Source organism: Dipodomys spectabilis, unplaced genomic scaffold (assembly GCF_019054845.1).
Source record: "Dipodomys spectabilis isolate Male_0828 unplaced genomic scaffold, ASM1905484v1 ptg000006l, whole genome shotgun sequence".
Lineage (NCBI taxonomy): Eukaryota > Metazoa > Chordata > Mammalia > Rodentia > Heteromyidae > Dipodomys > Dipodomys spectabilis.
The window spans coordinates 21,613,682-21,634,894 of NW_024870683.1; the positions used below are offsets into that span (position 1 = coordinate 21,613,682).

At 48.3% G+C, this 21,213-nt stretch overlaps 1 protein-coding gene across 1 annotated transcript; it reads right to left on the reverse strand.

Annotated features, from left to right (window-relative positions):
- Positions 1–6,994: 6,994 nt before the first annotated feature.
- On the reverse strand, positions 6,995–20,613 carry Alad (aminolevulinate dehydratase). Its single transcript, XM_042695328.1, has 12 exons — positions 20,517–20,613; positions 13,442–13,612; positions 11,922–11,972; positions 11,365–11,461; positions 10,882–11,017; positions 10,685–10,768; positions 10,510–10,598; positions 10,181–10,236; positions 10,014–10,101; positions 9,612–9,698; positions 9,142–9,271; positions 6,995–7,149 (listed from the first exon to the last, which is right to left on the reverse strand). The coding sequence occupies exons 2-12, from the start codon at positions 13,552–13,554 to the stop codon at positions 7,088–7,090; spliced, it is 993 nt and encodes a 330-aa protein (XP_042551262.1). The 5' UTR covers positions 13,555–13,612; positions 20,517–20,613; the 3' UTR covers positions 6,995–7,087.
- Positions 20,614–21,213: the final 600 nt, after the last annotated feature.

Here is a 21,213-nt window from a genome sequence, read left to right on the forward strand (position 1 = left end):
CCCGGGGGCCAGAGTGCAGCCTGGGCACACAAGGCGGGGCGGAGGGAGGGAAGAGGGGGAAGGCTGGCCTGACTGGTTAATCTGGGGAGGAGCCTTGGATGAGTGATTTAAGGAGCCTGGAGCTGGGAGATGCCTTCAGAGCCTCTCCTTGTGCAGAGTGGTATGAGGCTGGACAGATCAAGGACAATGAGGCATGGGAACAGCAGCCACGAATTCAGAGAGAAATGCTAGATTAATGAATAGCTTGGTTAAAAGCACAGAAGATTATATATATATATATACACACACACACATTTATGTATAATGCCTATGTGTATACACACATATACACATACATATATATACACACACATATACCGTGTCTGTGTGCCATGGGAACTGAACAAGAATACAGTATCTTAAACTTATGCTGGAAAAACAAGCCATATGGTAAATGACTCCTCTGGATACCAAATGAGTTTATAAAGAAAAATATTTATCTCAAGGATAGATGCCTACCTTGAAGAGAATATCTGGTAGAATACACCCTTGGTTTAAAGAGATCTTGAACCACTTTTTGTCGCAGTAACCCAAAGTTAATGAAGAGACCAACTCCAGTCTCTGGAGACAAGGCACTGTAACCATCAAGAATGTAAAAATGTTCTAGACTTCAGATCAAAGAGAAACACTCAACCTAGGGTAAACTTGAGCCAAACCTCCGACTGTACTTTTTCACTGTAAATTCTTGAGATGCCAGACCCTCCTTTGTATGGGTTTTGAGAAATGCCCAGAAGTGCTCCCACTGGTGTCTGGCTGTGTACTGTCTTCCCTTCGCTTTGTTTTATTAATACCCTTCGTTGGCTTCTACTTTGATGAGTTTTAAAGTTTTTTTGCAACATCACAAACTAGACACCCAGGAGCCAAGTAGCAGGCCCCTTCCCTTTTGGAAGGCCCTCCTCCCTAGTGATGATTAGTCCTCAACCCATACTAGGAGGGAACTACTTTTGGTTGAAGGCATGTCTGTCTCACCCAGGACAACTTGCTGATGGCGGATATGGTTCTCTGTAATAAACAAGCTGCCCTTAAAAAAAAAAAATTCTTAAAAAAGAAAAGCTGGGTGCTGGTGACTCAAGCCTGTAATCCTACTCAGGAGGCTGAGATCTGAGGATCATGATTCAAAGCCAGCCCAGGCAGGAAAGTCCTTAAGACTCTTACCTCCAAAATTAACCATCAGAAAACTGGAAATGGAGCTGTGGCTCAAAGTAGTAGAGTGGAAACACTTCAGAGACAGCACCTAGGCTCTGAGTTCAAGCCCCACAACCGACAGGGGGGTATTGGGGGGAAAAAGGAAAGGCTGGAAATGGCACTTCGGCTTAAATGGTAGAGCACTAAGCTTGAGTACAAAGAGGTTCAGAGACAATGTCTAGGCCCTGAGTTCAAGTGCCAGGACCAGCACCAAAAAAAAAAGGAAAAAGACTAGGCCTGCAAAAGTAATATGTATTCATCTAAATACTTAACTGGTCTGGTGGCTTATGCCTATAATCCTAGCTACTCAGGAGGCTGAGATATAAGGATTGCAGTTCAAAGCCAGCTTGGGCAGTTAAGTCCACTTAGACTCTTATCTCCAGTTAACCACAGAAAAAGCTGGAAGTGGTGCTGTGGCTCAAAGTGGTAAAGTGGTACAGTGCTAACCTTGAGCAAGCTCCAGTACTTGCAAAAAAAAAAAAAATCAACTAAAAATATCAGTATGATCAAAGTAAAAAGTGAAAGTTGTTTCCCAGCCTCATTTATTTACCAACTGCTAAATAAGTATCTGTGCTCAGTGTCTGACCTTGGTCTTCTCAGAGACTTTGTGAGAAGCCAGCTGCTTCCTGCTTGAATGGAAGAGGGGCTGGGACAGGAAAAAATCAAGTAAATAACCAGTTTGATTTCAGAGTGCTGAGGTCGCACAGCAAGGGGAGACTTGGGAGGAAAGACGCAGCTTCCTCACCCCACCTGGCATTCTTCTTATGCTCCACCCTCTTAAACCGCTTCCTGTATTCCTTGGCTGTCAGTTGCTTCCACTCAGAACTAACAGCACCTCCCTGGGCTGGGGCTCAGGGGAGGACAAAGTGCAAAAGCACAGAGCAGGAGCCTCTGGGAGGAAGAACTTGATTCTGGGACTCACCTGGGAAACCGGCTTTGTGTCACTAGCATAATATCCAGAGTGGGGATGGGGAAGTTGACTGAGAGTGCAGAAGTCCAATCCAGAGATTCTTGGGGTCACCATTTTTCAAGATCTACTAAAACCTAAGCCCAGGTTCTGGCTGTCCTGACAGGAAGTGATTTTAGAGACCTAATCCTAAGCCTGGTTCCAACTGATTCACCCTCTTTCTTTCCCTTTTTGGGTCTTAGCTTCTCAATATGCTAAGTGAGGGTATGTGGGTGTGTGTAGGACTAGACACATTTACTAGAGAAGTAAATTTTTTATCTTAAGATACTGTTATATATTGGCTTTTGTTATATCCACAGATCCTGAATCCTAATACAGAGGATGACTTTAGACCAGGTGTTGAGTCAGGCTTGAGGAAGTGACAGTTAAACTGAGATCATAACATCATAAAAGGAATCAGGAAAGTGTTCCATGTAAAGAGGACTGATCATTGGTCTAAACTGGGCATGGTGGTGGCACTCGGGAGGCAGAGGCAGGGCAGGATGATGGCCTACATAGTGGGTTCTAAGCTAGACCCAGTCTTACCTGAGTCCCTACCAGCCTTACTGTAATGAGTATACACTTTAATCTTGGGGCCCTATCTCTCTTCCCTGTTTGCTGTTACTGAGCCAGGTGATCATGTGACTCAAGGAGCCAATCAGAGACTTCTAGAGAGACTTGCAATATAGTAGGGCAGAAGGGAGCTTTCTGTGGGATTTCATAAACCTTAAGGACCACTTAAGCCTGTAGTTAGTAGGAATCATGTTGCTGCCAAGTGGCTAAGATTCACCTGAGAATAAAGCCAAGTGGAGGCACTTACAGATGTGCCCTAGAAGGGGACAGAGTGGGTTGGAGGTATGCCTCAGTTGGTAGAGCACTAGCCAATGAATGAAATCATCAGATACCCAATGTTAAGTCCTAGTCTTGGACCAAAACAAAAACAAAGGGACAAGAGTCCTCCATGAAAGCCTTTGACTGAGACTCACCCACAGCTGGCTATATTTAGATCCAGCTATGAAATCTAGCCAGTTCACTTCTTACTACTTGGCTCTAATTTATGCTCCTGGCAGAGTCCTCATGGGGCTGGGAACCTTTCCTAATTGGAAAACTTTCCCTAATTGGAAAACTGGTGATTTTTGCTGTCAGGAATGCGGACAATTAAAATGCCTGCTGAAAGGATAAGCTATAGTCTAAGCTGGCACCTCTGAAAGGGAAACAAGAAAATCAGGTCTGTGAGAGGCTCCTGATGCTCATCACCTGCTGAGATGCCTGCAAGACTAATAAGATGCTTTGACAGATTGTGAAAGCCTGAGCTTCAGTCCCGGGATAAACTTAACCACAAGGTAGGGCAGGGCACAGAGCAGGACCCAACCCTTCCAGTTCATTCCTGATGCCCGCCTGTTACTAGATGTGTAGACAAAATACTGTGGGGTTGAAGGCAAATGTCCCTGGGGTCTTCCCTCAGTATCTGAGCCAACTCTCCCATTAGATCCATTGTTTTGCTAAGGGCAGAGGCCTTAGAGTTGGGACTATATAGGTTTGGATCCTCACCCTGGCTTTTTGCATAATTAAGATTTCAACTCAGTTCTGCCACAAACTTACTGAGTTGCCATTGGTGAGTGACATAAAACCCTGTGGTCTTTGTCACTGCACACCATCCCAAGCTCAATTTAGGATTTCTCTTGTGTCCTACACCTGTTTTATGTGTTGCTGTCTCACTTAATCAGCACTCAGATTAAGCTCATTGCTCATCTCTACTTTATGTCCTAAACACTTCCTGAATCTGTTTTCTGCTTTCCATCTCATCACCACGCCAGTCCAGTCCCTCCAGATTTCTCATCTGCATTTTGCATGGTGCAATCAAAATGGTTTGATAAAAATGTCCATTAATGGGGTCGTTCTCCTGCTAACACCCATCAAATGTCTCCCTTAGATCTTGGAAGATCCAAGTCTGAAAGGGCTAATGTGGCCTTTGGGCCCCTGCACGGTGGGCCTGGGCTGTCTTTCTTCTGGCCTCCTCTTCCCCAGTCCTTTCTGATGCCCCAGCGACACCAGCCTTGTTTCCTCCAGCTCCATCTAGCTCCTCTAGCTGTGGCGTAACCATTCCTTCAGTTTTGAATGCTCTTGCTCAGTCATGTCTTAGCCTGGACTCTCATCCAAATGTTATTGCTTCAGGGAAGCATTTTCTGATCCTTTGAATCAGGTCAGGGCCTGGTGGCCTCATTCCCACCCCTAGTCACTGTGTCTGCCTCCTGGTTCTCAGGGACTCCTCCTTAGGCTGCTCAGCATTTATTCACCAAGTGCTCCCTGGTGGGTCTGGTTTGTACATACACAGTTCTATATAATGGTGGCATCGCCCTGTGCCTGAACAGTTACTTGCTCAGCAATGATGGGTCCGGGATAGTCAAGGAAATAATATTTTGCTTCTGCATTGATCCTCTCAACCAGGAAAGAAGAGCCTGAGGTTAGGTGACTAGAGGTCCAGAAGGGATGGTTTCTGGTTAGCTCCATGCCTGGCTCACCAAGGCTTGTCTGTGATTAGTGATTTGGGCCCTAGGTGGTAGATCCTGGCTAATGCTTCCAGAGGTCAAGGACTGAGGCCCTTTATTTACTTGTCAGTCATAGGCTTGAACTCGGGGCCTGGATGCTATCCCTGAGCTCTTTTGCTCAAGGTTAGTACTCTATCATAGCTTTCTTGCCCAGGCTGGCTTTCAACCACGATCCTGATTTCAGCCTCCTGAGTAGCTAGGATTACAGGTGTGATCCACCAGTGCCCAGTATTTGAGGCTGTTTAAAAACCTGATCTTGGCCTGACACTGTCTGGAAGGCAGAGAACAGGTGACATTAGGTCTTGAGTTGGCCACACAGGCCTCTGTAAGGTCCATTCCTGGATGATGAGCAGACCCCGCCCATTACCTGCGTTACCTAGGCAACTGGGACACCTGGAAGAGGTCACATCTGCATCCGCTGAGGTCACATCTGGATCTGATGTGGCCACACCTTTCTCCCACCTGGTCCCACCTCTCTTTACCTGGACACACCTTTCCCCGCCCCTACCCTAGATAAGGCCTAACCTAGGGCCAGTCGCCCTCTTTGCCAGCCTCGTGGAGTGCCAACCTGGCCTGGTCCCAGAAGGTCTACTGAATAAACCTACCCCTTACCTGAGTATCATGTGCATGGTGCTGTTCTTACTCTGCTACCTCTTTTTATAAACCTAACAGCCTCTAAGAATGAAAAAGAATTGGGCTTACTGCAGCAGCTCCAATTCTCCACTTACCAAAAACAAAACCTAGTATGAAAGCTGGCCTATTCTACCTCTGCCGTTATTCACCTTCCTGTTCCTCCCCTGTCCCCACTGCCCTGCTAAGCTCCTCCCATCACAGGGTCTTTGCCTTTTTGGGGCTAGGGGTGGTGAGGATTGAACCCAGGGCCTCCAGCATGTCTGGCAAGCACTCTACCTCTTCAGCTACTCTGCTGGCTCTTTTGTTTGTATTTTGTTCTTGAGATATAGTCTAGCATTTTTACCCTGGCTTGCTTGAGCTTAATCAGAGTTGGGATTACAGGTGTCTGCCACCAGATCTGGCTTATATTTGTTGTCTTATGGCTGTTATGACTTCCTCTCAGTTAGGATCTTTTTTTTTTTGGGTCTGGTCATGGGGCCTGAAATCTGGGCCTGGGCACTGTCCCTCAGCTCTTCAGCTCAAGGCTAGCACTCTACCACTTGAGCCACAGCATCACTTCCGGCTTTTTTTCTTTTTGCTTATGTGGTGCTGAGGAATCGAACCCAGGGCCTCAGGCATGCAAGGCAAGCGCTCTACCACTGAGCCACCTTTGTCCCTCTCTAGTCTCAACCCCAGGGAGTGCTTTCCAAACATTCTCAAGAGGGAACTTGACACTGGGTGTGGTAAATGCCTATAATTCTAGCAGGAATCCAGAGAAGTTAGAGGACGTGTGTTGGAGGCCAATCTGGGCTCTCTATATACCAAGGCCCTTTCTCCAAATGCCAACAATTCAGATATTACTTGGTGGTAGAGTACTTGCTTAGCCTATACAGGGCCTGGGTTTGATCTTCAGTGCCACCAAAAAACCAAAATGAAACAAAAAACAGAGGGTTCTCCCCTTTGATTTTCAAACCCTTTTCTTCCTTTAAAATACTTATCATTATTTATAACTGCTTTATTAGTCTGTTTTCTTATCTCCCCCTTTCTCTCTGCATAAACTGCATGAAGACACAAGCTGGTTGCCTTTGTTGTCACATTCATAGCACCCTGCACTGTGCCCAGGAAGAGCTGAGATTCTCAAAACTTCTCTCATGAATAAAAGCCTTGCTGGTGGTTGTATCTCCAGCAGTCAGGAACTCCTTCTTGCTTCTGGATTTCGATCCTTGTTAATAAATCTTCTCCCCGGTCTATGGCTCTGAGTGGAACAGATTTCAGGCTGCCTGGTGATCACTGGTCTATGTGGGAAATGCTTTTCTCTGGAATCACAACACAGCTCAACTCTAAACTCAGATGTCAAGCTAGGCCTCACTCCTGATCTACTGTCAGAGGACTTAGGCTTTCCTGAGCCAACTGCTTTCCTCTGGCTTAATGATCCAAGCCCCTCTGCTAGGCCCTAGGCTTATGCCTGGGACTCTAGGTTGCAGTTTGCTAAAGCCACAACTGAAAAGTGTGGGAGGTGGGGAGACGAGACTCAGGCCTGAGCCTGAGCAAGCAAGGAAGAGCATGTGAGGCTGCAGCTGTGACTGCTAAGGTTTGGTGTGCGGCATAAACCACTCAGGGTGCTGGGCCTCTGCCAGCATGTGGGCAGGAATCGGGCACAGGGCACAGTTCAAACAGCAGCATTTACTTTGGTTTTCACATCTCCATGGCTCTGGGAACCTTCTCAAAGTCTGGCTCTTGAGTCCTGTCCTCTCTGTCACTCCTCCTTCAGCCACTGCAATAGCTGAGGTGTGTAGTAGGTGATGATGATATCAGCACCTGTGTGGGGAAGCAGGGGAGGAAACAAGGTGTCAGTTCTGAGCAGACCTGGGAGACGAACGAGGCTCAGGCAAGGAGGCCACCATGAAGGTTGCAGCCTGTAAGGACACAGCCTAAGTCTAAGCCTGGTTTCAGTCATCTCCAGACCTTGGGTTAGGCATTTTCTCTTTCTGGGCCTCAGTTTGCCAATGCATGAAATGCAGGGGGTGAGACAGGTGACTCCAAGTTCCCTTCCTATGCTGGTATGTGGAAGTCAAGGCCCGGCATTGCAATGAAACTGAGCTATAGACATGCTGAGACCTCCTCTAGAAATAAGGACATCTTAATAAAAGTTAATAGAATTGGGGCTGGGAATGTGGCTTAGTGGTAGAGTGCTTGTCTAGCATGCACGAAGCCCTGGGTTTGATTCCTCAGTACCACATAAACAGAAAAGGCCAGAAGTGGCACTGTGGCTCAAGTGGTAGAGCACTTGCCTTGAGCACAGAGAAGCTTAAGGATAGTCCCCAGGCCCTGAGTTCAAGCCCCAGGAACAGCAAATAAATAAATAAATAAATAAATAAATAAAGTTAATAGAAGATGAGGACTTTCTGCGAACTCTAGAGGTGACAGAGGACATTCTTTGGATTACAGATGTATCATGAATTGTTGAGCTCCAGGAAAGCCATACTTCCCCTAGATAACTGGGGTCCTGATGGCCCTGATTATTCCCCTGGATAGCTGGTTTTGCCTATGTATAACACGCTTATTAGACATAAGTATCATCCTTATCTAGTTTGTTTTGTTTTATGTATAACACCTCTGATAAGGCTGTTAAGGCTTAGTCACTACTCCAAGCATGTGGTTTTTGTCTTTAAAAGCTATGTACTAGCTCTGTTCTGTGGGGGGCTGCTGCTCTTTGAGACAGGAGTCTACCATGCAGTCACTGGCCTTTTAATAAAGACTCCTCTTAAAATGTGGTATCTCTGTTTTCTTGCTGTACAAACCTCTCTCCTTGCCATGAGGTCACCTTATGGCATCTAGGAAAACTGGCTGATCCTAGGCCACACTGTCTCCCTTCAGGGATCAGTGGTCAGCTATAGTACCCAATTTGCTTCCTGTTTCTTTTTGTTGTTGGTCATGGGGGCTGAACTCTGGGCCTGGGCACTGATCCTTAGCTCTTCAGCTCAAGGCTAATGCTCTACCACTTGAGCCACAGCGCCACTTTCAGCTTTTTTTCTGCCTATATGGTACTGAGGAATTGAACCTAGGACCTCATGCATGCAAGGCAGCACTCTACCACTGAGCCACCTTCCCAGCCCCTTTGCTTCCTGTTTCTCTGCACCTTTCCAGTGAATGGGGTAGGTCAGGGTCTAGTGTTAAAACTCTGGCTGCCCCTGCACCCAAAGCTGGAGCTGAAGCTGGAATCCATCCCAATGACCAGGATGCTATGCAATAGTAACAAAACGTGCTCCTGTTTATGGAGAAGTAAGTATATGTCAAATACCCACAGTATCACTGAATCCTCAGGATAACCATGTACCCTAGTTTACAGATAGAGGCCTGAAAGTGGACAGAAATGGCTTAAGTTCTCAAAGCAAAAAAGAAGTAGAAACTAGGCACTGGTGTCTCACACCTATACTTCTTGCTACTTCAGGAGGCTGAGATCTGAGGATTGTGGTTTAAAGCCAGCCCAGGTAGTAAAGTCTGTGAGTCCCTTATCTCCAATAAACTACAAAAAAAGCCTTGAGCATAAAAGCTCAGGGACAGTGCCCAGGCCCTGAATTCAAGCCCCAGAACTGGCACCTAAATAAATAAATAAATAATAAATAAATAAATGGAGTTCAAGTGCTGGGTGCTGGTGGCTCATGCCTGTCCCTCCTAGCTACTCAGGAGGCTGAAGAAATCAGAACTTTCAGGCAAAGAGTGCAGGCTTCAAATGATTTTGTTTCCCTATCTGGGCAAAGTGCCCATCAGTCCCCATGGCAGGTCACAAACCCCACCCTGCCTGTTTACCTGCTCTGCGGAAGGCGGTCATGGCCTCCAACACGGCAGCCTTGAGATCAAAGGCCCCAGCCCGGGCTCCATGCCACAACATGGCAAACTCTCCAGACACATGGTACACAGCAAGTGGGAGCTCAGGGTGCTAAAGGAAAGCAGTCATGGATATATAGGTTAAAGTGGAGGGTGCATGTGCTCTAGGAGTGTCCCTCCCTCTCTGCCCATGCTGTGATGGTCTTGATCCCTATTCTGAATCACGGCTGCTGGCAGCCCAGCCTGTTCTAGGGCTGTTCAATCAGAGCTGTTGAAAGACCCCTGCAAACTCAGGTGTAGCAGCTAGATTGTTAGCTGGGAGGAGTGAGAGGGAAGGACTGCTTGGGGAAGAGTGCTTCCAACTCAGAGTTCAGAGCCCCTCCCTCTAAGTCCTTGTATCCACAGGTGAAGGCTCTGAGCCCCCTGAGCCGCTCCCTTTGCCTCGTACTCACCTTGTCCTTCACTTCCCGTACAATGTCCAGGTAGGGCATTCCTGGCTTTACCATAAGCATGTCGGCTCCTTCCCGAACATCCCGGTCCTGAAGGATGCAGAAAAAAGGGGGCAGAGGGGCTGGGAAGGTGGCTCAGTAGAGCACTTGCCTTGCATGCCTGAGGCCCTGGTTTCGATTCCTCAGCACCACATAAGCAAAAAGAAAAAAGCCGGAAGTGGCGCTGTGGCTCAAGTGGTAGAGCGCTAGCCTTGAGCTGAAGAGGTGAGGGACAGCGCCCAGGCCCAGAGTTCAGGCCCCAAGACCGGACCAAAAAAAAAAAAAAGGGGGGGGGCAGGGGATGACAACGCTGGAAGGGGACAGGCTGAGGTTGGGGTTGGGGAGACCCAGGCTCTGGTCACTCACCACTGCACGGAGGGCCAGGCCCCGGGCTCCAGGGGGCAGCTGGTAGCAGCGGCGGTCTCCAAAAGCTGGGCTTGACTGGGCTGCATCCCTGCAAAGTCACCAGGATGGACTCCAGCTTTGCCCCCAAGTGGCATATAAAGTAACAGACCCCTGCCTGCCCCACTTACCGGAAAGGTCCATAGAAAAAGGAAGCAAATTTGGCACTGTAGCTCATCACTGATACCTGTATGGAGAGACAGTGGGGGTATAGGCCCAGCCAATCCTTTCTATATGCCTCAGGGTGAAAAGAGGAGGATACAGGGGCTCAGCTAGGAAGCAGTGCCGATAGCCCAGACTCACTGCAGACTCACAGCCTTGGTTTCCCAAATTTGAGGAAAAGTCTAGACAGCTCTTAAAGTCCTCATCTGGTGCTGTCTGATTCTTGGTACTCGGGGGCAGGATTTGTCCTGGTGTTCTCCTCCCTGCCCATGTCCCTCCCTGCACGCCTTGCCAGTACCCTGTTGCCAAGTCCGTGTGCCATCAGGGCCTCCTTGATAGCCTCCACGCGCCCATCCATCATGTCCGACGGGGCTACTACCTGACATCCTGGAGAGCAGAGGGTGGCGTTCAGAACTCCCAACCCCTCCTACCCACTCTGCCACCTCCCAGTCCCTACTGGGGACTTTACTCACCAGCCTTGGCATAGGCAAGTGCCACCTCAGCCAGCCGTTGGCGGCTCTCCTCAGCCTGGAAAGCTCCCTTCTCACTCAGAAGCCCTGTGGGACAAGATGGCTGGGTTTCCAGAACACTTTGGGCCCAGCTTGGGGGTGAGGTGGGCAAGTGGAGGTATGTGCCTGCAGGGCTGGTGGGAGGGAGGGGAGGAACTAACCACAGTGACCATGAGAGGTGTAGGGGCACAGGCAGACATCACAGGCCACCAGGAGGCTAGGGAAGGTCTTCCTCAACAGCCGGATTGCCTCTATAGTTGGGGATTCCTCGGAGTCTGCTGAGGAGCCCCGCTCATCCTAGAAGAACATGGTATGTGTGACATATGAAGATCTGGGAGCCACATTTGGTAGAGCACAGCCAGGCCCTTTCTTTTAATTACATCATAGCCACTGCATGGGGGACCAGCCCATTTGCAGAGAGGCCAGCAAAGATGCAGAGAGGGGGCTTGACTTATTTAGCTAGGGTATTACAGCCCTACTTAACTTCCTGGCCCTACACAAGTGTTATTTAAGAGCAGTCATGATGGTCATCGACCAATGACACCCATGTTAGCACAAAGTAGGAGGGGAGGACTAAGCCAGTGTGTAAACCTCAGCCCACTCTGGCCCAGCCTCCCTCCTTCAGCCTTCCTCTGATTCTTCACCTTGGGAACTCTGCTGGGGACACCAAAGATCAGCACACAGCGTAGGCCATCTTCCACCAGTGGCTTCAGCATCTCTTCCAGCCGGTTCACTCCATACCTGAGGGGAAGGAAGGGAGAGGGACTGAAGTAAGCAGGTTCCTCTAATCCCTCCCTCCCCACACACACAGTTACACACAGCAGCAGGAGGGCATAAAATCCCACAAATAGCACAGGGAGGAATGCACCCACCCAAAGACAGGCACCAAAGCAGCAGGGTTATGGAATTAGTTGTGGGTGAACCTCCAAGGTTCTCTTACTGAACTCTCCCTCTAGCTCAGCTTCTCTCTGCAACAGCCTTTGCTATGGTGACCAAGGTGATGGAGCGAGTATGCATTATCTTATCAGGCTGTCTCCTCCACTGGGCTATAGCTTCAGTCCCCAGAAAACCCTTATCCTCACTGAGCTACAATTTACCTGTCTGGATCTGCCGCCTTCTGGGTCTGCTGCTTCCTTCTGGTACCCTCAACCATGAAATCTCTTCCCACACCATCCTTTTACCCTCCCTGCCCATCTCTTACCTGGCCACTCCTGGGAGGCTGGCGATGGGCTGGATGTCGTCAGGAACATCCCTGCAAGAGCGAGAGGCGGGCTATGGAATGGGGGCAGTGGGAAGGGCCATTGGTGGTAGGGTGAGTGGGAGGGGTGGCCAGGAAGCTGGGAAGGGAAGTAGGAGTGGAGATGGAAGGATGGGGGTGGAATTCAGGTTCTGGTGCCCTTGCCTAGCCAAGCCCAGGGCCTAAAATAAGAATAATAGGAACAACAAGAATAACAGTGGCAGTGAGAGCAGCTGTACTCAAAGAACAGTAACCACAGGAAAGAATCAGTGCTTAAGAACTTGGACTTTGAAGCTAGAAGGTCCTGTCTTCCTATCCCATGCATTCTGATTATTGGGCAACTTTGGCCAACTTGAACCTTAGTCCCTTCAACAAAAATATACTGAGTATTTTGTGTGTGTGTGTGTGTGTGTGTGTGCATGGGCGCGTGCCAGAATTGGGGGCTTGAACTCAGGATCTGTGTAGGAGCTATCCCTTAGCTTTTTCTACTCAAGACTGGCACTTTACCACTTGAGCCATAGCTCTACTTCTAGCTTTTTGGTGATTAAATGGTGGTAAGAATCTCACAGACTTTCTCAGATATTAGACTTCATAGCAGCTAGGCTTATAGGTGTGAGCCACCAGCACCTGACTGTATTAAGTACTTATTATCTACTGGGTACTATTTTAAGTGAACAAAATAGACAAAAGTCCTTGCCATGAATTGACATATCTATTTATCTCTCATGTGGATGCTGAAAGGAATGAAGAAAAAAAGAAGAGAACGAAAAAGAGATTGAGCTAGGCCCAGCGGCTCATGCCTATAATTCTAGTTACTAAAGAGACTGAGATCTGAGGACTTTGGTTCGAAGCCAGCTTGGGTTGGTAAATCTGTGAGACTCTTACGTCCATTAAACTACAAAAAAGCTGGAAGTGGACTGTGGCTCAAATGGTAGAGTGCTAGCCCCAGGCCCTGAGTTCAAGCCCCAGAAATGGCACAAAAAAAAAAAAAAAAGATTGAATAAAGTGCTTAGCACAGTACCTGGTACACAGTAAGTATTCAGCAAATGTTTGTTACTATCATTAATAATCACGATTGCATGATTATTATTAACAATCATGTCTAACATACATAGTACTATACCACTGAGAGAACCTATTGCAGAAGCTCAGGGTAACTGGCAAAGGTACTTCTTTTACAAATGGGGTGAGCTCATTTCCCTAAGACTGCTATTCTTTTTTTTTTTTTTTGTCGGTCATGGGTCTTAAACTCTGGGCCTGGGCGCTGACCCTCAGCTCTTCAGCTCAAGGCGAGCGCTCTACCACTTGAGCTACAGTGCCACTTCCCCTAAGACTGCTATTCTTAACCTTTAGGCCACTTCTAACACTTCTGATTCTAACTGTCAGCCCACTTTAACCCCTGATCATCAGACTGATGTCTGCTTCAGTCACACGCTGCCCCCCACCCTGGGCAGATCAGACCAGGCCCATTCCTGGGGACTCACGTGACAAAGATGGGGTAGATGAGGTTGGAGGCACTGAGGGTGGTGTTGGCTCCCTGCCAGAACCGAAGCAGTGGGTGGAAATACCCACTGTGCAGAACCGACTGGGGCTGCATGGTAAGGGTGTCAGCTGGATGCAATCAAGGCTCCTGGGTTGTGTGCTGGGACTCAGCTCTGTGGGGGCAACAGGACACCATGAGACATGAATCCTATATTCACATCTAGAAGATGGCTCTTCCACATCCCTGCTGGTCCACAAGGTAAGAGGAGTGAAAGGAACCCTTCAGAAGCTTCAGAGGAATCTGGATCTAAAGACAGAACACTGTCTGGCATCTATCTATCTATCTGTCTGTCTGTCTGTATATATAGCTGTTGTTCGTGGGGCTTGAATTCTGGTTCTGGGTGCTGTTCCTGAGCTCTTCAGTTCAAGGTGAGCGCTCTACCACTTGAGCCACAGTGCCACTTCCATTTTCTGGTGGTTAATTGGAGATAAGAGTCTCATGGAGTTTCCTGCCTGGGCTGGCTTTGAACCACCAATCTTAGATCTCAGCCTCCTGAGTAGCTAGGATTACAGGTGGGAGTCACCAGCACCCAGCATTTTTTTTTTTGGTCGGTTCTGGGGCCTGAACTCTGGGCCTGGGCACTATTCCTCAGCTCTTCAGCTCAAGGCTAGTGCTCTACCACTTGAGTCACAGCACCACTTCTGGCTTTTCTGATTATGTGGTGCTGAGGAATCAAACCCAAGGCCTCATGCATGCAAGACAAGCACTCTACCACTGAGCCACCTTCCCAGCCCCGCCCCCCCCCCCTTTTTTGCCAGTCTTGGGGCTTGAACTCAAGGCCAGGTCACCGTCCCTGAGCTGCTCTTTGCTCAAAGTTAGCACTCTCCCACTTGAGCCACAGTGCCACTTCCGGCTTTTTCTGTGTATGTGGGGCTGAAATTGAACCCAGGGCCTCATGCATTCAAGGCAAGCACTCTTCCAACTGAGCCACATTCCCAGCATTTTTTTTTTTTTTAAGTAACAACTAAGCTGGGCACTGGTGGCTCACACTTGAAATCCTAGCTACTCAGGAGGCTGAGATCTAAGAACTGTAATTTGAAGCCACTCTGGGCAGGAAAGCTCATGAGACTCTTATCTCCATTTAACCACCCCAAAAAGGTGGAAGTGGACCCATAGCTCAAGTGGTAGAGTGCTAGTCTTGATTAAAAAAAAAAAATCTAGGAAAACTGGGTGCCAATGGCTCACACCTGTAATCCTAGCTACTTTGGAAGCTGAGATCTGAGGCTCATGCTTAGAAGCCAGCCCAAACAAGAAAGTTTGTGAGATTCTTATCTTCAATTAAGGGTAAGAAATCATAAAAATCAGAAATAAAACAAAAAAGTCTGGAAGTGGAGGCTATGCCGTAAGTGTAGATGCTGGCCTTAAGAAAAAAAGCTCAGGGACAGTGCCTAGGCCCTGAATTCAAGCCCTAGTACTGACACACAAAAGTAACAACTTACACTGGGCATTGGTGGCTCATACCTGCAATCCTAGTTAGGCAGAAGCCTGAGATCTGAGGATCAGGGTTTGAAGTCAGCCTGGGGAATGAAAGTTGTTGAGACTTTTTTTTTTTTGCTGGTCCTAGTACTTGAAGTCTGGGCCTGGGTGCTTGTCCCTGAGCTTTTGAGCTCAAGACTAGAGCTCTACCACTTGAACCACAGCTCTACTTCCAACTTTTTAAATTTAACTGGAGATAAGTCTCATGGACTTTCCTCCCCAGGCTTGCTTTGAACCTTAACCCTTAGATTTCAGTCTCCTGAGTAGGTAGGTATACAGGCATGAGCTAGACTCCTGAGCCTGAGACTCTTTTATTTTTAATAAACTACAAAAAGCCTGAAATGGAGCTGTGGCTCAAGTGGTACAGTGCTATCCTTGAGCAAAAGAAGCTCAGAGACAGCTCCCAGGCCCTGAGTTCAAGTACCACAAGACTGGTACACACACACACACACACACACACACACACACACACACACACACACACGCGCGCACACACACACACACACACACAATGTAACAAGTTACCCTGGTACAACACACACACACACACACACACACACACACACACACACACACACAAAATGTAACAAGTTACTAGTTATTTAACCAAAGGATTGGAAATAAAAAAGAAAGAAAACCAGAATGCATCCTTGCTTACTCATACTTCAAAAAGCACTGGTCCAGCCAAGATTTTAACTTTGCATATCCCTATGATCCCAGCAGAAGTCTTAGAAAGATACAGGTAAGCAAAAAGAGAAAAATATCCTGTAATTCTACCTTCATCAAAAAAAGTGCTGCTAACTCCTTGGTGTATGGTCTTTGAACTGGGCACAACATATACAAAGCCACCAAATAGTACCTGTAAGGCCAATAGAGGGCCAGACACCCAGCTGCCGTCCCCACACAAGGGCACCTTGTCCCCTTTACCTGGAAAGACTGAGTTCTCTGCACAACCTCCCACACCCAAAGCCTCTAGCTTCTCCTTCTCTTGGGCTGATATTTCCTGCTTTGCAGTGTGTCTTATGAAACAGCCCTTGTGGCCCAGCTTATCTCATGCCAGTAGAAGGAATTTCTGCAGGGCAGGGCCCAGGATGAGTTCATTTCACCTCTCCCTCCCAAGGACTCTGCTAGTAAACACTGATTACTATGAAGTAGAAGACAGTATGAGTACCATGCCAAGCAAGGGAGGGACAGAAGACAGAAAGAAGCAGAGCATCACTTTTGTGCCTTGAGCCTGTATGATGTGCCAGGGGGAGCTGGCATATTCACAGGTGACTTCCTCCCAAGTTCACAAGCTGACTAAAAGTGCACTGCAGAGTGAGGAGCCTGGCACACTAGGGCCTTGGGTCCCATGTGAGTTGGGAGGGTTTGCATTCTGTTCTGCAGGTGTATGCGTTCAGCCAGGCTGGGGAAGGGAGGACAGTGTGCCTTCAGGTAAGGGGATGGGAGATGGCTGCTCACTGTCCTGAAGATAGGCAGAAGAAGAGGGGACAAGAAGGGCCAGAATAAGCCAGGAAAAAGTTCTGAGCAGGGAGTAAAGCTGTGGCCAAAGCCACTGTGAAGATAAATCTTGTGGCTGCACAGAGCAGACAGGAAGCAGAGGAGCACAGAGGCTCTGAGGAGCCAGGAGGCAGGAAGGAAGGGCCATCTTGAGTCAGCCAAGAGTCAGTCTCTTAGGGCAAATGCTCCAAATTCGCCTGACCTGGAGGGCAGCAGGGCCAGGGCCAGGCCAGAAGATGATGGGAAACTAGAGTGGGAGATGACTGGGAAGAGTTCCATTTTAGATATTTCCTTTTAGAGGTGCCTGGAGGAACAATGAATAGCCAAGCAAAGGGAGAAAATTAGAGCTGCAGGGACTGGTAGGCCCTAGCCCAACTGCTCCTTGTACAAATGGATGCTCAAGCTACAGAGAGGGCAAGGACTTACCTAAGTTAAGAGGCAAAAACAGGACTAGAACACTGGTGGTCAGTGTGCTGGTACAGTCTTTCTGCCTGTCCCCTGGGCCCCTTCAGCTTCCCTACAATCAGCCCAGGGGCTCCTCTTATCCTATCTTCCTCCTTGCTGGGGTAGGAATTATCAGGAGCTACACAAGGTCTCACTCAGCTACCACACCCCTGGGTGGGCCAGCCTCATCACTGGATGCAGGCAGGCCAGAGTTTCCCAGGGCTGTCTCAACAATCATTCAGCAGATAGGAGGTCTAGTCTGTCTATTTTCTGTAAGACTTCGTTCATGTCTGCCAGGAGCAGGCTTAGAGAGGTTAAGTTACTTCCCCAAGAATACACAGCTAGTGTGTACTAGCAGCTAGGGTTTAACTTTGGTCTAGACCCCAAGTGCAAGATTGTACATACTATACCTCCATATTACTAGTAAACATTTGATTCAGTAGGTGTCTCTTCTCACCATACTGTTTCTGCTTTGTATGGAGAGCTGGAGAAAAAATAACAGAAACTATACTTCATGTATCAGTAATGTGCTGCGCCCTGGAGTTGGAACTTTATATTTCTATTATCTTGTTCAAGGGCAAGAACTGTCCTGACTTTTAGTGATAAGGAAACAAAGGTTCAAAGGAGTTATGTGACTTGTTCAAAGTCATTCTGAAAAAAGAGAGTGTGTGTGTGTGTGTGTGCGCGTGCGCTCGTGCGCCAGTCCTGGGGACCTTGAACTCAGGGCCTAGGTGCTGTCCTTGGGCTTCTTTTCCTCAAGGCTAGCATTCAGCCACTTGAAACACAGTTCCACTTCAGCTTTTTCTGGTAGTTTAATGGAGATACAAGTCTCACAGATTTTCCTGCCTAGGGTGGCTTTGAACCGTAATCTTCATATCTAAGCTTCCTGAGTAGCTAAGTAGCTAGGAATACAGGTATGAGGCACCTGGCTAAATAAAACTTTACAACCACGTCTATGCTCTTATTCCCCTGTACTTAACTCTTGCAGCACACCCTAGATTCTGGAATTCAAACTTGTATTCCACTGTCCTAAAGGAACATCCTTTAGAAGCCTAAGGGAACACAGACACAGGCTCCTGGCTTACCAGACGCAGGGTTGCTAGGAGCTGGGCTGTCCAAGTTTCACCCTGAGGATCCTGGGAGAGGTAGGGAAGGGAAGAGAAGCTAGAGCAGATTCATTGCAAACTGACTTTCATCGGGGGGGTGAGAGATGGTCAGAAAGACAATAGACTGAGAAACAGATCTCAGTGCTGAAAGAATTTAAAGACTGAAAATTAGCGATCCCACTTAATTCCTTCCATTTTAATGTGGAAGATGGTCTTGAGATGGCAGTGAGTGAGGCACAGAGGAAGGAATTGACCTTGAGGCTCTTTTTGGCTTCTAGTGCACTGTGACCTCTACCACACAGATGCAGTCAGTTACAAACAGTACTTAGTAAACATCTTTGCAAAATGTCCTGAACAAACCCTGTACACAAGGCCAAGGTGTGCCTTGTGAAAAACCCTCAAAATTTGGAACACTTTCCCACTGGGAGAAGGGACTCTCTCCCCCCAAATTAAGGAAACTTGCACCTTTCAGCTTAAGTCCTATGTCACATCATTCAGAGGAATATGCTACCATGAGGTCTAGCACATCCACTCATTCATGTCATTACAGGTTAGCTTTGCTGGCAAGCAGTGGCTTAGAAAGAATCACGTTTCAAGCTCCTGCCTGTAATTCTTGCTACTCAGGAGGATGAGATCTGAGAATCTCAGTTCAAAGCCAGCCAGGGCAGAAAAATCCATGTATCTCTAATTAATCATCAAAAATCTGGAAGTGGAGCTGTGGCTCAAGTGGTAGAGTGCTAGCCTTAAGCAAAAAAGCGTAGGAACAGCACCTAAGACCTGTGTTCAAGCCCCAGGATCAACACATCAACACACACACATACACCATCCCACTCCACTCCACCCACAAAGGAAAGGGAAAGAGAGAATTAAAAAAACAGGTTTCAGAGTCAAATAGTGCCCAGGTCTGATTTTAGCTCAGCTCAAGGCTGGTAGCCTTTCAGAACCTTCCTTTCATAATGCATGAAGTGGGCTAATATTCCAAAACTTGCAGGGCTATGCAGAAAATTAAAAGTGAGATATGAATCTGGCATCAAGGGGCTTCACAGTAAATATGTGGTTCATTTGATTACTATTTGTTGCTGGTACTCCTGTGCCACATGGAGGGGAAGGCATTTGTTCAAGCCATGCAGGCCATAGATGTTTCAAGATACCTGAGGTGAGGTCCCTGTCCACCAGGCAGCTTTGGTGGGAGAGAAATAAAATAACCACCACACAGATCCTAAGCAGAAGGCTGCCCAGGGCTTGTGTCTCTGGAGTCACAGCTTCAAGGACACCAAAGCACAGCTCTTGACAATAACTGTGAAATCTCCTTTTGATTTGGCAACAAACCCCTCCACCTGGTGTAACTTAATTTGAGTTATGGGAGTGGTTGTGAAGGAGCCCCAGGTTGTGCTCCAGAGGATTCCAGAGGCTGTGCTCTTGGCACAGAGCATTTGGAGCTGCTGGCAGATCTGGTAGGCGCTGTACCAGCTGAGGAGGAGGCAGTTAAGAGGGCCAGCTAGGTAGAAGGGCCCAGCCTGAGAAATCCAAAGTCCCACAAAGACTCAGAACAGCAGCTGTCTGGCAGTTTCTGCAAAGGGACAGACTAGTGGTCTATTTGCATTTTCTGAATACTTTGTGCCCGCTGGACCAGAACTTAATTTAGGTATAAAAGGAAGAGGGAGACTCTCACCTGGCCCTAGGGCTTTGATAATCTTTGGGTTAGATAGTCATCTGGAGTTGGAAGGAGAAGCTGCTGTTTCCACAGCCTCCTAGAATATCTTGGCTTAGAATTTACATCATTCAAACAAGGCTGAAACTGGGCTCCGGAGTAGGAGAAACACTGACTGAAGTTCATGCAGCAGGTCAGCTGCAGATTGGACTAGAATTCGGGTGTTGGGCAGCCTAGTCCTCAGTTTCCACCATAACTGTAACGTAGATTTCAAATTTTCTTCCCAGCAGAGCTGTGTTTATGGATCAAGGAAGAAAGGGGGCGTAATGGTAATTCTGAATCTGGTTGCTGCTGGTAGCAGGGTATGTGGGCTCTGGAGTCTGAGATGTGGTGACAAATTCTATTTCCAGCTATGTGACCTCAGTTTTCTCATCTGCTAAGTGGGGACCTAACCCGACCTCAATGAGTTGTTGTAAGGACTGAATGGGACAAAGCGATGGGACTCCTAGCACAAGCGGCTCCTATTGTTTCCAGCTCCTTCCTCCAGCCCGCTAGATACCTCTGACCCCGCTCTGATGGAGACTGCCTGGCAGTCTCCAGAGATGAGAAACGGGGCCTGCATTCAGGCCTCGACCCTAGGTATTGCCGGGCTGTCAAAGCCTAAAGCGCCGGGCAACTGGGGCGGGGGGGGGGAGGGAGGTTCACCCCCAGCAGCACAACACAATCCTCGGGGCACAACACAATCTTGGGATGCGAGATTCTCGGTGCAACAGCACTTGTCTCGCTCTGGAGCTGCCCTCTCAAGCCCGCCACCTCCTGGAACGCCGGTTCCCGCTTACCTGACTCGCCAGAGCTCCGAACCGCTGGCGCAGCCACCGCGGTCTCCCGACTCCAGGCTCCGGGTCCCACGTGGGGGCGGGGCGGCTCACCCGGAAGCAGCTCTCCCCCCCCTCCTGCCCGCCCCTCATAGCGTGAAACCACGCCCCGCATGGGCATTCAAGGGACAATTGGCCAGTTCCCGCGAGGCCCCTCCCCCTCCCCGGCCAATCGGATATGCCCTCGGGCTTCAGAGCCACCCCTCCGGGTGCTAGGACTTCTCTGGCGCTGGCTGGACCACAGAGCTACCACGTGGGCCCGTTGGATCTCTGCGGGAGTGTGAGGCGGGCTTAACCGTACCTTCACCCCAGCTTTTACCCGAGTTCACTTTGCAGTTCTGTTACCCTCCTCGGGCCAACTTGGCTCTGGTTCATTGATGAAAGAACAATGAGCATCAAGGAAAACACCACCACAATGGCCTAACACAATAAATTAAGTCCCCTTTCGCAGACTGAGCACTTTAGAGTTGTTGAGTTCAGCATCAGACTTGTTTTCTCATTTCAGTGGGAATTTAATCCAGCGTAACTAATTTACTCAGAACCTAATCTGTGCCATGGGTTGGGAGATGGGATATGAATAGACAGGAGAATTAAAAAAGCAAACAACAAAAAAAAACCTTCCAAGTCTGACAGGGGCTTCAGACAGGACAATAATGGGTAC

Bases quoted from the DNA above. Each gene is read 5' to 3' on its own strand.
- Alad (XM_042695328.1), bottom strand. From the start codon at position 13,554: ATGCAGCCCCAGTCGGTTCTGCACAGTGGGTATTTCCACCCACTGCTT. The intron at 11,973-13,441 runs GTGAGTCCCCAG...TCGCTCTTGCAG, and splicing joins ATCTACCCCATCTTTGTCAC to GGATGTTCCTGACGACATCC. The intron at 10,102-10,180 runs GTAAGTGGGGCA...GTGACTTTGCAG, and splicing joins TTTTTCTATGGACCTTTCCG to GGATGCAGCCCAGTCAAGCC.